The 15,896-nt window shown below is 38.1% G+C and overlaps 1 protein-coding gene across 1 annotated transcript in view; it reads right to left on the reverse strand.

Annotated features, from left to right (window-relative positions):
* Nucleotides 1-15,896, reverse strand: part of Samd12 (sterile alpha motif domain containing 12) — a 398,111-nt gene that overhangs the window by 352,585 nt on the left and 29,630 nt on the right. Inside the window, exon 2 of the mRNA XM_052161549.1 lies at nt 3,805-3,983. Within this exon, the coding sequence (XP_052017509.1) occupies nt 3,805-3,983 (179 nt within the window). The remainder of the gene's footprint in view (nt 1-3,804; nt 3,984-15,896) is intronic.

The following is a 15,896-nucleotide window of genomic DNA, read 5'->3' on the forward strand; positions in this document are numbered from 1 at the left end:
ACACACACACACACACACACACACACACACACACACACTCTAAATATGTCTTAAAAAAGTAATTAATGCAGGGAGCTATAACAGGGTTTCCTGAGTAAAACCTAGGAAATATACACCAAAGAACTTGATTTGCAAAACAGGTCAAAAGCTGATAATCGTTAAGACAATATATAACATGACCAGGTAACCTGGAAAGAACTTCAGATCCCCAGTTAAGGACAAATGCAAAATTAGTGCTTCATTAGATGATATCTATGGCCCAAGCTACAAGAAGGCTAAGATTCAGAAACTCACTTTCTCAATGAATAAAAAGTCATCAACAAGAATTAAAAGCTTTACCCCTTTGGGAAACAAACTTGCCAGCAGGAATAGAAGCCACACAAAGAAATTTACCAGCCTGAAAAGGAAGAGCACTAACAAACAAGAAAAATCATGGTGAAACTATGAATACAAAATTTCTGGAAGAGGCTGTTAAATAAATATAATGAAAACAATGCTTATCTTTAAAAAAAAAAATCAAACAAAACACAAGTGCGTAAAGTCCCCCATCATCTCCACATCAGTATAATGTACTGCTCAAAACAGAGACCAGACACTCCCCAACTCTGGTGTGCCCTTATTCAAAGGATTCGAAGAACATTTTTACATATGTGGCAACCTTACGCACTGCACCATGCAGGAACACTCCTTCATCAGGTTAAAATATCACCACATGTATACCGCATCCCTACACCCTGAAAAGGAAGTGCTCTCTTGCACTGTATGAACACAGACCGCTTCTTTAGTCAGTGTATTGTGAACGGACACAAATTATTTATAATATTTTCATATAGTAAAGCGTTACGTTGACCATTTTCCTACATCCACCTTGGTATACCTTATTATTTCCTTAGGACAAATTCTTAGAAAGGAAATCATTGGTCTAAAAAATCACACCCACTGAAAACCTTAGGAACTACTATCAAACTACCCCCAGATAAGCTGTGCCCATTGGCACGACTGACAGTCTGTCCATGCCGGGGTCGGTAGGCCAGTTGAGAATGGGTCAAATTAGCAAAGAGAAAAAAGAAGATGCTCACAGTCCTGCTCCCCTCCATGAACAACAGAAGCCCAACCATGTCTATATGTACACAAAATAACTCTGTGGAGCAGATACCAAGTTGTGATGCCACTGGACCCCCAGTCATCATCGTAGGATATCGTCACTGTATGTGCCCATCAATCAGCTTCACCTGTTAGCCCTCTGTAAAAAGGGCAAATTCTGACCATGCTTGATTGAAATTTCTACTCTGTTTACCCTTAAGCATGCCAATGTGAAGACCCTAGAATCTTGTTTCTGTGTTCAACGGTCGATGATTTGCACAAACTACAATGAACATAATTTCTAAGTGTAGCCTATTGTTTTGAAAAGGTGGAAGGACGCTTTACAAACTCTTTCTTTTTTTTTTCTCCAGAAGCAAAAAACCGTACATTCAACATGAATTCAGAAGCAATCAAACCACATAAGATCCGAACCAATTTTCTATAAATATTTTTAAAGAACAGAGATATACTCTGGAAATATTTAATTACATATCAAGTAAAATAAAACAAATATCAAGAATTAGTTTTTCCTATATCCCCAGTTGGATTCTTAATATTTTAGACACCCTTTAACTCTGGCAAGCTCTATTTATCTTTCTGAGTAACATCGGACCCTAAGGATACTCTTCCCTATATTCTCAGAATAACTCTATAACACCACAGATTGATTAACTTTAGATGTTATGGCAAATCTCACTTATCACCAGCTCTGCTCACAAGCCCAACTCAGACGGTCCACCAGTTTCTTTTAAGGAGCCATTTCTCTGCATAAAAATATTCAGTGAGAAGTGCTTACAATATCTTCCTCACCAATCAATCACCAACTCTTACATCACACTCAGAGATACACATGAGTAATGTCATCCATTTTTAATTATCTAGCCTGAGAGGAAGAAATAATGATTATTATTCACAGCTACAGGTACAGCAAAAACAAAATCACATTTTAGTCCAGAAAACATAATTTGGAAGAGAAGATCAGGGTACAATGGCCAGGTCACCTTCCTGCTTCCAGTTTGCCTTGGGAACTTGCTTTCTAAGGTTGCGTATACTTACTCAATAAACACAAAAAGAGGAAACAAATGTCTATGAAGATAAATTCTCTCCATTTCTTATGAGAAAGCTAAAATGAACATCTTTGACATTTGGCATGGATATTGTTACTGAGTTTATACAAAAATCCATACAATGACTTTTTTCTTTCACTGAAAATAGATTCATTTCTCAAGCAACATATCTTACTTACAGTTTCCCCTCCCTCTAACCATCCCAGTTCCTTCCCACTTCTCCTCTCATCCTGATCCAATCCCTTTCTGTCTCTCGTGAGAAAAAGAAGAGGCTTTTAAGAGACAATAATAGAAATGTAACAAAATAAAATATTACAAGAGAAAACAAAAACTATCACATCAAAGTTGGGCAAGACAAACCAACAGAAAGAAAGGAACCCCAAGAATCTCACTCACACATTCAGGGGTCCCATAAAAACACCAAACTGGAAGCCATAATATTATAAACAACGGACCTGGTGCGGACCTGTGCACGCTGCCTCCTCGGTTTCTGTGCTTTCACATGACCATTGCTCATGTGGATTCAGAGGACCTCAATTTCTTCGTTGTGTCCTGCATCCCCTCTGACTCTTATATTCTTTCTGCTTCCTCTTCTGAGTGAGTTCCCTGAGCTCAGTTGGGAGGGATTTGATGGAGATAGCCCATTTACATCTGAGTGTTCTAAGGTCTCTTTCTCTCCCTCTCCCTCACACATCCATAATGTCTGGTTGTGGGTTTCTATATTTGCACACCATTTTTTTTAGGACAAGAGAAAGCCTTTACAAGAGGCTGTCTTCAACAAACCTCTCTTACCCTCAGAACCCCACTGTTTGTTATACTTTCAATGCACACTTCCACAGTTGTATGGCACCTACATTTAGGCCAAAGCCTAGGAACTAACCCTCCATCAAAATAAAACAGCTGTATTTTCATCAACTAAGGCTTACTACTGTCTGACTCAGAGGCTGATTAAAGACATAATAAGCCTCAGCACCAAGAGTCCTCTAAATCTGCTATGTATGCATATATTTACAAAAGTCGGTTGTTATCATTAATAGCGTTGGTCAGCAAAAGCCCCATGGGATCAGGCTTTGACAAAATGTTCAGGGGCACAAAATCATTTACTCCGCTCATCTCATCCTAATGGGGAAGCAGATTTTAGGAATCCTTTATAGATAGAAAATATGAAGCCTGAAGTTGCATAAGTTGTGCAGAAAGACAGGAAGAAAGAAAGAAAGAAAGGAAGGAAGGAAAGAAGGAGGAAGGAGGAAGGAAAAGAAAGAAAGAAAGAAAGAAAAAGAAAGAAAGAAAGAAAGAAAGAAAGAAAGAAAGAAAGAAAGAAAGAAAGAAAGAAAGAAAGAAAGAAAGAAAGAAAGAAAGAAAGAAAGAAAGGTTTAAACTCTATTGCTGTTAGATAAGAGAGGCTTTTCTTTTTCTATAATCCACAGCCCAGAGCCTTGAACTATGGGACAGCGATAAACATGTTTGGATTTCATTCAAAGGGAACTCACTCAACATTGTTATCTATTATCATTTATCAATGAGATATATCGCTGATATTACCAAAGATACATTAGAGATTAGCAGAAGCATTATTAGCCCTTCTCTGTGGCTGACCATGGCTTAGCAAGGCTCCAGCCACAGGCTTTTAGTGCTTAATTGGCCAACAGCTCACCTTTGCTGTCTCAGCTTCTCCCAGAAGTCTCTTGGGGGTTCCTTTTTGGTCAGGCACCTTCTGGAAATTTCTGTTTTTAATGGATTGAGATTCTACCCCTTCACCTTCAATTTGCAGTTTAATTCCGTCAGCATGGGCAGGGTGATCAATACCCCGTGGATTCAAACCACAGTGGAGAGCTAGAAAAGATGAACAAATAGAACTCAGAAAACGAGTCATACAAAGAGAGTGTCTGTGACAGAAAATATTTCATCAGGCCTAAGTGGGAAGGAAACAGGGTGTCTGTGAGCTGAGGGGAGGTATAATGACTATGGGATATAACATGGGTGAAGAAAGAACACGGCATTGTGGGAATCCCTGAGCTCGGGAAGCATAAATCCCAATCCCCTCAATTTCAAAGGCTTACTTTGAGCACATTACTATTACTAATGCCCACAGTACAGATGGAGCACCAATCAGGCAGCGTCATTACTGCCCCCACTTAGCTATTTCAACCCTGAAGTCTGGCTTATTGCTCTCCCTTTATCTAGAACCTGCTCATCCCCTGCATCCTATGGAATTCCTCTAGTCGTAAAACATCCACTCCCTAGCCCACCCTCTTGCATTCATTCAACCAATGAGGGAATGAATACATACCCTGGGGTAGACTCTCAACCTAGACTTAAATGCACAGGTGAAACATTGTAAGAACTGAACAGACAAACTGATGATTTTTTAAAAAGGTATCAAGAAAGGAAAGGGAAGACCAAGGTCTGGAGGGCTTATGGTACTCAAGCCCCGATAGCTTCAAATTTCTCGTTTACACTTCTATACTCATCTAAAATGAATATCTCTATCAATAAAACCTAGAGCTCATATTTTGGAGATATTTATTCAGTTGGAAAACATGTATATGCTCCTCCTCTGTTCCCCATCTTATCTAAGAAATAACCATGAATTTTATGAGAATCGCTTGTCCCTAGACAATTCCCACAAACCTCCGCTTGCATATGTGCACATGGTGTATATAGACTTGTATTTTAGAATGTGTCATGAGAAATTATTTTGAGTTTTTTTCATTCCACAATCATAAGATTTCTATTTCCATCCTCATTGTCAGCTCTTTGATCTTAGATGGTTCAAAGTCAAATACTAAAACCTCCCTTTAACCTCCATTAGGACATTAAGTGACTGACAATCTCCCATATTAGATGAGCATTAACTTTCCTCCTTCTCATTCTTTCTCATTGGTTGGTCACCTTTGTAAGTCTATAGTATAGCATTTTTCACTAATACCAGGCTGTGGCTCCCTCTCTTACTCTTTGAAGACTATTTTACAGGGAGAACGACTTTGAAAGAATACTTCCCAATAGAAGGTGGATCGGGCATGTTTTTCCCATTCTTCTTTTTCTTATTAACAGGTACCACCAATTCCCCATAGCGTTTGATACTGGAAACACCCAATCTTAACACGGTCAAAACTGAACTTCAGTTTTCCTACCAAAAAAACCCCTGCCCATTGATTTACCCAAAGCTGGCGAGTCATTCTTGGCTTCACTGTCTCCAAGATTCACCATAATCTTTCCTATCCATCAACAAAACGATAAGCTGGAACTTAAAATCTGTTCAAATGCATTGCCAGTATCCTCTGTCACCACCATAGACCGAGATAGGCATCACATACGCAGACCACAAACCTAATTCATCTCCTTTTTCTTATCCCTTAACACCCATGAGCATGTGTATATGTGTGTTTATCATGTTATGAGACTCCTTTGCTTAAAACTTGCTAATGGCCTCATTTTACACTTAGATAATTCAGAAAACGTCACATTGTCCAGCAAGTCCCATCCTCTTTGATCCCAGCTACTCTATCCATACCTTGATCATCATGCTTTTTTCCACAGACTTCCTTTCTTCCTTCACCAAGTTCTTGCCCAACTCAAAGACTCTGGAACTGTTTTTGTGCTTGAAATGTTTTCCACTGTTCACCATAGTCATACTTAGCATTTTAGTTCTGCCTTTAATATGATTTTTCTGTATGTGTCTTTTTCCAACCATCTTCTTCACTCCTATCTATTTGTACCTTCCTGTGACCTTCCCGTAGAATACAAGGTACCTTGGAGAATAAATATCCAATAATCTAAGCCATCTAGTTGAAAGGGAGATCACAGACATGCAATTTCCTGCCATTTTATATAGACATTATTGCTGGATTTCTCTTCCCTAGTCTCTAGCATTCCTAAAAACAATGAACAGTCACATCACAAAGTTAAACTCTCAGCAAGGATCAGTTTACGTGCCCTCCCTCGGGCTTTGTTCAGAACCTCAAATGATATTCATGAAAAACTCTAACAGACATAATTATATTCCTTTTTCAGATAAGGGAAATGAAGCTCAGAGGGGTTATGGTCACCGAAGGTCACACAGGTGCCTGCAGAAGGTCACAAAGATCAAGGATCATTTGGAATGCACATGCATTTAAGTTAGAAATGACCATATCCAAACTAGAAAGGAAACATGGAAGCTTTTACAATGGAAGGCTCTGTCTATGTTAAAGTTACAAGACAGAGGAGTTTAATAGCTCAACAGTCCTGTAAAGAACCTTTGATCCCCCTCCCTATGTTTCCATGTTTCTATTGGTAGCATTGCCTTTGTCACATAGACCCTTGAGTCACATGCTTCAAGTATTAACATTGAAGAATAGAGAACTTAGCCACAGTTCTTTCCCCAATTCTCTTCTAAACTCTAAGCACTTTAAGCACCAAGGGCTAAAAGTGTTCATTATTGAACTAAGACCCTTAAGGTGACCGCAGTGAACTTAAGCCAAGTGAAATTCAACTAAAGTCAATTTCCCAAGCATCCACTGCTGCTACTCAATAGAGTCGGTGTAGAACGAATAATTGTGAACAAACTACCATGCTCACATTACACTGATGCAATGAGAAGCAGTGAGCGCATGAAAATAATTACTGTTAATATCAATCAGCTTCTCATCTCCAAAGACTAGCCTACTTAAAATGAATATTCAATTAAATATACTAAAATTGTGATTATTCTAAAAAGCTGTGCTACGGTAGGGAGATAGGAGATTCACAAGGGATGGAATTATACATTAATGAGGGAAAGAAAAATGCCCAGCTTTGATCTTTCTCTTCCAGCATGATCCCCTGTCGCTTTCTACATTGAAATTCAGGTACAGGAATACCATTGAACTGCTGTGAGCTTCCAACACCTCAGATTCTCTTGCCCTGTTGCCTTCCACCAAAGTAGACTTATATTACCTTCATCTGGTCCCATGTGTCCCTCCCTTAGGAAGAAGTTTTATTCTACCTGTGCACTAATATAATATAATAATAATAATATAATATTTTTCTGTTATAATGATTTTTAACAGTGAGGGTCTAACAGCACACATTTTGGATGTTAACTCTTCAGTTTGAAATTTTCAATGCTAATAAATTAAATCAATGTCATAGCTGGGAAAACTTCAGATAAAGACTTCAAGCGTTCTATGATATTGAGGCAATAACTAGAAACCTGTTATGCAGAGAAATATTTGAGAAAACTCAAAAAAACATGAAGGGGGGGTCTCAAAGCTGACCCATGAGCAGCTAAACCCATTAAACTGAGTAAATAACTTTAGTGAAAACAAGCAGGGGTAGTGATGAGGACAGAAACACGAAAGCAGAAGGGACACCAAGAACATGATGAGCAGAAATGAAGGTCACACCTTAGAAGACACCATTGGAACATCACTTGATTTGTAAATATCAGAGACATGAAATTTCAGGGACTACAAAGCAAAGTCTGCCAGAAATATTATAAAACAAATAAGTCCAAGAGCAAAAACCTATATCAATGCTAGGTTTACAGTCAAGGAGGAAATTGCTATGGAAGATTTAAATATTTGTATGACAATGGAGGAGCTAGAGAAAGGACCCAAGGAGATGAAGGGGTTTGCAACACCATAGGAGGAACAACGTTATGAGCCACTCAATATTCCCAGAGCTCCCGGGGACAAAACCATCAACCAAAGAGTACACATGGTGTTACCCATGGCTCCAGATGCATAGTCAGCAGAGGATGGCCTTGTTGGACTTCAAAGGCAGGTCCTGGAAAGGCTCTAGAAGGCAATGTAGGGGAATACCAGGACAGGGAAGCAGGAGAGGGTTGACTGTGGAGTGGGGGGAGGGGAGGGGAGATGGTTATGGGATTTTCAGGGGGATACCAGAAAAGGGGACAAGATTTGAAATGTAAATAAAGAATATATCTAATAAAAATTAGTTAAAAGTAATTGTTACCTAGGGGTTGTGGTGTGGAAGAAAATGAGGGTGGATTTTTTTTTTTTTTCACAGCTGGATGTGTAGTGTTCCAGTTTGGGATAACAAAATGATTTTGTAGATAGGTAGTAGTGACAGTTATTTAGCATAAATGACATACGATACAAGATTTTTACACAGGTGTTAATTATATTTTACCAAAGTAAATGACAAAAACCCTACTCTATTCTTTCTCTTTGACCCAAATATGATAACCATTATGTAGAAAGCAAAGTTCACCTAATATTCCTATTCAAAGACTTCAGAGTTTCTTCAGCTAGAAGATTTTTTATTGTTATTATGGATTCTATACATTGTATCAATATGTATGTGTGTATGTGTATGCACACACACGTGTAAGTATATGTGTGTGTGCTCCTGTGTTTCTCTGTGTGTGCATGTTTGTGAGTACATGTACATGGTAGTGATAGTAGTGTGTGTGTGTGTGTGTGTGTGTGTGTGTGTGTGTGTGTGTGTGTGTAAGAAAAACACAGCCCTTAAAATTTTTCTGGAAAAGGATTCACTTCCAAACTAGATACCATCTAAACTCAGCTGCCACATGCCTCAAAAAGAGCTCCATCCTTTCAGAACTGAATCTCTAAACAATGCTATTTTGATGTGACTTAGGTCATAGTAAGAAATAAGAAAGTGCTAGTTCTCATTTTATCTCCTCACAATGATACATAATGAATGGTAGTAACATATAGATGTAGATACAGATATAGATGATAGAGATAGACATGGATGACATAGAGATATACATAAGTGTCATAACATGTACCACATAATTACACTGCTTTAGGGCCTACTTTGCTAAAAAGTAACACAACTTCCCAATCCTTCTGAATTCCAGATATCTCACTTGAAATAAAGAATGCAGCTCTGTTCACATCCGATAATCCTGTATTCTCACAAAGCTTTTCCTTAATCAGAGACAATGAGCAAATACTCCCCAGAAAACTTCAGTGTGAAATGGCTTGGTAATGACTCCACTACAACTGCCTGAAATGCTGTGTTATTCCGTGCCTTGGCCAGACTGATAGCTCTACATAGTGTTCCCTTCTCTTACATTATTTGCATGAATGGATAGCCCCTTCAGACAGTATTAATGCTGTCTTCTTTATGTTATGAAGCTTTAACTGAATTTGAGTTCTGTGTATTTATCTAAATAATGTTGACAATACGTATCTTTTCTCATTAAAAGATCAGAATGTGTCTCTGTGTATGTGCTCTGAATTGCAAGTATTTACAAAATGATTGCATAGACTATCAATAATCCCCAGGAGAATTTGATACATTTTATTGAGCTTTATACACATACAATATTTGGACACATAACTAACTTAACAGTAGATAACCAATCATTGTCTAGGGAAAAGGCTAGGCATGATGGAAATATTCAAATTCAATCCTATTCTTTGTGGTTGACTTCTGAATAACTTCTGTATTTTTCAGAATAGCAGATAAAGGTTGCTTCCAAACTACCTGTCCAATATACAAAAAATGACAGAACTAAAAAATACTGACAAAACTATAGAGCTCTTTTGATCTGTTTGACTATCATCAGTAGAACAGAGATGTTACTGTTCCAAAAAATGCCTAAATAGTTGTACATAGTAGTACCCAATAAATGTTTATAAGTGAATATAAATATAAATCTTATAAATATAAATAAGTGAATATAAATATAAATCTTAAAAATAAAGATACTGCAATTCCTATGATTAGCTTCTAGAATTGAGGTATCCTGTTTAAAATTGTATGTGCATGTCTTGTTTTTTGATGGGGTTGAAGACACAAAAGAAAATGCTTCTGTCACACCTCTCTCATATAATATATATGAAGTACATGCTCTACAAATACCAGTTTAAGGAATAGCTATGAATCAGTCATTCTGAACTGGAATTCAGTAGAGACTTTGTAGCAGAAACAATCTGAATATCACACAGGTTATACTTTTCTTTGTTGTAGACACTTGGGAATATTAACACATTCCCTCACTTTCGCCTTCTGTCTATTCCAATGATAGAGCTTCAAAGCCCTTCCTCTTCAATTCCCTAGCCACCCTTACAGCTGTGGGCAGATGCTGATGCAGAGAACATTAACAGGAGTTTGAGGAGAGAAGAAAATAGTGGAAAGGACAAATAGGAACATGTTTGAATAGTACCTTGACCTCTTCCCTTTCCTTGAATGCAGGGGAAGTCTAGTGCGGCTGCAGACATTTGTGCCTGTGGCGCTACATACATGAAGAGACCGTCAAGGGACAAATAGTCACAGTGCTTTGAACATCTCTGACATGGGACTCAGACTTTGTTCCTAAATGCTAACTGTTAGTCATAACACATAAGAAAAATTATCACTCTTTTATTATGACACTGCCAGTCAAATCTCCTGCAGCTTTTATGTGACTTGTAAAATGTATAACTCCATTTTAACCAATAACAGATAACTATTTAGCTCTTCTTAAAGGGAAAAAAAGAAAGTAAAACTGGTGAAGAAAATTCTGGTCCACATTTCATACTTTCATCATGACTCAGAGGCTGGATAAGTACAGTACTAACTTATAAGAATAACAGTTACCAGAGATAGAATCAATACAGGGACTACTGTGAAGACATGAGAGCAAAGGCCATTACTTCTTTTGGACATGTGTCACCAGTAATAGTTTTAAGATAGTTTGTGAAACTATTTTATTGGATATTTTATTTATTTACTTTTCAAATGTTATCCCCTTTCCCGGTTTCTCCTCCAGAAACCTCCTATCCTATACTCCCTCCCCCTGCTTCTATGAGGGTGCTCCCCCTCCCACCCCTCCCACCTGCCTGCCCTGGCATTCCCCTACACTGGGGCATCAATCCTTCACAGGACGAAGGGCCTCCCACTGATGCCTGACAAGGCCATCCTCTGCCTCACATGTGGTTGGATCCCTCCATGTGTACTTTTTAGTTGGTGGTTTAGTCCCTGGGAGCTCTGGGGGATCTGGTCAGTTGATATTTGTTGTTCTTCCTATGGGATTCACCTTCTTTAGTCCTTTCTATAACTCTTCCATTGGGAACTCCGTGCTCAGTCATCAGAAGGTATATGTTCACAGGTATCTGAATATCAAGGATTAAACATGAAAATTCATCAAGACTATCAGAAACATATCTTAGGAAAAAAAGATACTTTTGTTTGATAAAAGAAAGCACAATGTGCCTTTGGGTGAAGGAACTTGCCCAGTAAATATCTACCATAACAGGGATAAACAAAGCAAGGTATATCATTCAAGTCCAGCCTACCTTGCTTCTGTGTGACCAGTGACCAAAGAATAATTCACATTTAAAAATGATTGTAGGGGCTACAGAGATGACTCAGGAGTTAAGAGCAATTGTTGCTCTTGCAGAAGACTCTGATTCAATTCCCAGCATACACGTGCTGGTTCACAACTATTGACTTCAGTCCTGTGGGTCAAACATTTTTATGACATAGTACACATACATACAGACAAGTATAGCAAATAAACAAACAAAAATAGTTACAAAATTCATCTTTGGTTTTTCCCAATAATTTTAGATTTATTATTTTATATATGAGGTTGTATTTGAATGCCCATAAATAAAAATTTCCTGGAATAGAGTCATGCTCATTTATTGATGGATCATTCATCTGTTTTTGTGCTACAACTGCAGAAATTGGTATTTGGAGCAGAGATTGTGTGTCCTAAAGATTGAACTATTTACTAGCCTTCCCTTTATAGGGAAGTCAACATGTTGACTCTTATTTTAGGATAAGGTATAATTGTGTCCTGGAAAATGCTGGGATATAAGAACCCAATCTCTATACCCTAGTTACAGTACTGAGGGATTCCTGGTCCTTTTCAGGACTACATTCTAATTAACTTCATAGTTCCCCACCACCAAGGTAATTCAATGTGTGATGTGTGTCTAATTTTATTACTAGGGTCAGAATATGAGGAACCAGAATATGGTTTACAAAACTCTGCCCCCAACCCTACACCAGAGTGAGCACATGCTCACAACTAGCTTACAACACACATGCTGAAACTTCAAATTTGTAAGCACAAGTAGAACTCCTTTTTTTCTATACTACAACAGGAGTGCTAAGAAACAAAACCATCAGAGAAATAATCCAGCAGTGTTAAACAATGAATGTATTCATCCTCAGGACATCTAAATAACCACTAATAGGTGGGGTTCTTATTCCATAAAAGTAAAGGCCAGAATAAAGGAGATATGCCACTAATGAAGATAAAGAGGAGAAATAGCATGAAGATTCACAAAATATACCAAATGTATATTTCACCTATGCTGACTAATTTTATGTCAACTTGACACAATTTAGAGTATTGGAAAAGAGGATGTCTCAGTTCAAAAATTATCTTCCTAAGATTGGGCTTTAGGCATATCTGAAGCTGATTTTTTAAAATCAGTGATTGGTGGGGGGAGAGCCCACCCCTTGAGGGTGGTTTCATCTCTAGAATGGTGGTCCTACATTCTATAACACAGCAGACTGAGCAATCCACGATAAGCAAGCCAGGAAGCAGCACTCCTCCATGGCCTCGGTATCAGCCCCTACCTTCAGGTTTCTGCCATGTTTGAACTTGTATCCTGACTTCCTTCACTGATGGACTATGATGTGTCAGTAGAAGCCAAATAAACCCTTCTCTTCCCAGGTTGCTTTGGTCATGGTGTTTCATCACAGCAATAGTACCTTAAGGCTTTATTCATGTGGTAGCCCTGACAACAACCATGTGGATTTTGGAGCTGAGCCAAGAGGACTTGTCCGTCCTAGCCAGATGTTCACACCACATGCAGCTGTGTGATGACAGTATCCCTTCTGAGGAACATGATACATATGCACTCTGCTTTGTTTGTCTACAGAGACAATTTTATCTTTGTTGCATAGATTCTTATAAGCAATCTCAGTCTACAAAGACTACCCAATGCCATTCTTTGAAGACTACCAAACTGTAAAGACTGTATCACATATTCACCCATCACACCCAGTATATATGGACTAGACTATCTATATATAGTAGATATTAAAGTAATATTTAACTTAAGTATTTTAACATCAGTAAAAGGCATGATAAGGGTTCAGACAATCTCTGAGGTGCACATATATTATATATTCTCATTTATAAAGAGGACTCAATGGTAATATGCTGCAGTCTCTAGATATTAGAGAAGGGATATGGGTATCTTATTGTTGAAGTGATAAGTGATCTACATACATCTCATTTAAAAATATTAACAATGCCATGAGAAGCTTATTGTGTATTGTGAACCATCAGTAGATAGACTAGATAGATAGATAGATAAATAGATAGATAGATAGATAGATAGACAGACAGACAGGCAGATAGGCAGGCAGATAGTCAGACAGACAGACTGATAGACAGACAGGCAGGCAGGCAGGCAGGCATGAAGGTCAGCAGACAGGCAAACAGATAAGAACGAAAGAGTGGACTTGCCCTGATACAAGGCATGATCTGAGTTCTCCTTCTCAGGGCTGTGCCAAGAGGAAGTCTCTTGGAGAGTGAGGACTGTGACTAGCATCCTGCCTTAATGAAGAGAGCTCCACCTTCAGGGATCAAGTGAGGAAAAGAGTCTGCATTCTAACTCCACCCTGTAGTAGCTAACTTCTACCCTTTCTTTCCTAGTCTAGGGTAAGGTTAGTGTGCACTAACAGAGACAGACAGTCTAAATGAGATTCGGAATCTCGTGACATGACATGACAATATCCGTTTTTAATTAAAACAAAACTACCTATAACCAAGAGTCAGAAGGATCTCAAACTGTAGGAAACGGATAATTAGTAGATGACACCATCAAGATTACAGAGGTGGATGTATATTTGAAGGTAGCTTTCCTGAAAATGCTTCAGTGAGAGGCAACTCTTAACACAAATGGGAAAAACTTCAGGGAAGTTTCAGAAATCTTCAGGGAAGGAATAGAAAATATCTAACAAGTAAAAATATAAGCAATCAAAAGCGACAATAAGCAAAATGAAGATTTGTTGGGTAGACTGAGAAGCAGAATGGAGTTAAGGGGGACTATTTAAGGAGAAAGTGTAGAAGTCAATAGTGAGAGAATCAAAAGAATGAGCACTTTGATGTTGGCTTATAAAATACTGTGGAAATTGGAAGATTAATATTCAAGACATGTTGCTTACTGCATACGGATCAAGTTTTAATGTTAATAAAAACAATAGAGGTACTAAATATGCTTTAATTAAAGTTACAAATGACTTTGACATACTTATACATCTTCATTCAACATAGCAACAAGGAATATAAGCTCTAGCAGTATCTTGTAATACATGCATTTACATATAGATAACTTAGAGCATGTTTTCCATACAAAGGTAATTGTAATATTAGCTTACTTTTTTATTCTTGCATTGCTATTGTGTTAGTAAGACAAGCTTTTAACTGAGCAGCTGACACCTAACATGAATTCAATAAATGTCTATACTCTTCTCTTTATTCCATTATGGTGAGGCAATGTTAGGCATTAGCAACTTTAGTAACACTTAAAGGTATTTACCATTTATTTTAAGGGATATTGTAGGACAGAATTGTAAAGAACATTCACATGTGTAAAATAAAGTGAAATTCAGCTGAGAAGCAAGAAGGAAAACAGAACACTTTCTACACATACTCTCTCTCTCTCTCTCTCTCTCTCTCTCTCTCTCTCTCTCTCTCTCTCTGCCTCTCTCTCTCTCCTGGGAGTTGAGGAATGCAGTTACAAGTAATGAGAAAACAGAATCCATACCTCTTATAGAGGTTCTACTAGCAAGTTGACTCCAATGTCAAACTCAGATAATTAAAAAAAAATAATAATAAATATGACCCTAGAATAGCAGCTCTTTACTTGGCACTTCTGGAAGAGGAAAGAAAGCAGTGCACGTACAGAGGGCCTTTTATATCTAGTGCTGAGAGAGATTCAAAGGAGGCAGAGACCCAAATGTTAATACTTGCTACTGTAATGTCAATAACAGCCCCCGCTGTTGGGTACAGCAATGTGTTATGTATGGTCCACAGCACTGTATATTATGATTGATGTTGATGTATCCAATGAGATAATTGACCCGTTATTCTTCATAGCCCCGTTAAAGCATTTGGTTTAAAAGAAGAAGTAGAAGAAGTGGAGGGAGGGAGAGGGGGAGGGGGAGGGATAGCAGGAGGAGGAGGAGAAGGAGGAGGAGGAGGAGGAGAAGGAGGAGAAGGAGAAGGAGACGGAGACGGAGAAGGAGAAGGAGAAGGCGAAGAAGAAGAAGAAGAAGAAGAAGAAGAAGAAGAAGAAGAAGAAGAAGAAGAAGAAGAAGAAGAAGAAGAAGAAGAAGAAGAAGAAGATGATTAAGGTCACCAGGAACCAGTCTGATAGAGAATCAAACCAGAACTATGACAAAAGTTAGCAACTGACTTAGTTTTATTTCAGTACAATTTAAACTTCCTTCCTTTGGTAGTGCCATGTTACTGTGGCTTCTGTACTTAGACGGTGCATGTTACTAAACATCTTCATCATCACAAAGGGTGCTGGTGGACAGCCCAAGCTTGTCTTCTCTACCTTGAAATCAATATGTTCATTCAATAAGTGTTACTTTGACAGTAATGAATGGAAAGGATGAGGACAGAAATTACCTTAGAAGATTATGTTTTTGATGTTGTTTTTAAACATCTAAGTATTCATATCTACACCTTAGAGATAAGAGAAAATAGCTGTAATGACTTAACAAGGGCTGTTATAAAATATTCAGCCCTTTGAAAATAAGCAGGCATTGTAACCT

Source organism: Apodemus sylvaticus, chromosome 17 (genome assembly GCF_947179515.1).
Source record: "Apodemus sylvaticus chromosome 17, mApoSyl1.1, whole genome shotgun sequence".
In the NCBI taxonomy this organism is placed as follows: Eukaryota; Metazoa; Chordata; class Mammalia; order Rodentia; family Muridae; genus Apodemus; species Apodemus sylvaticus.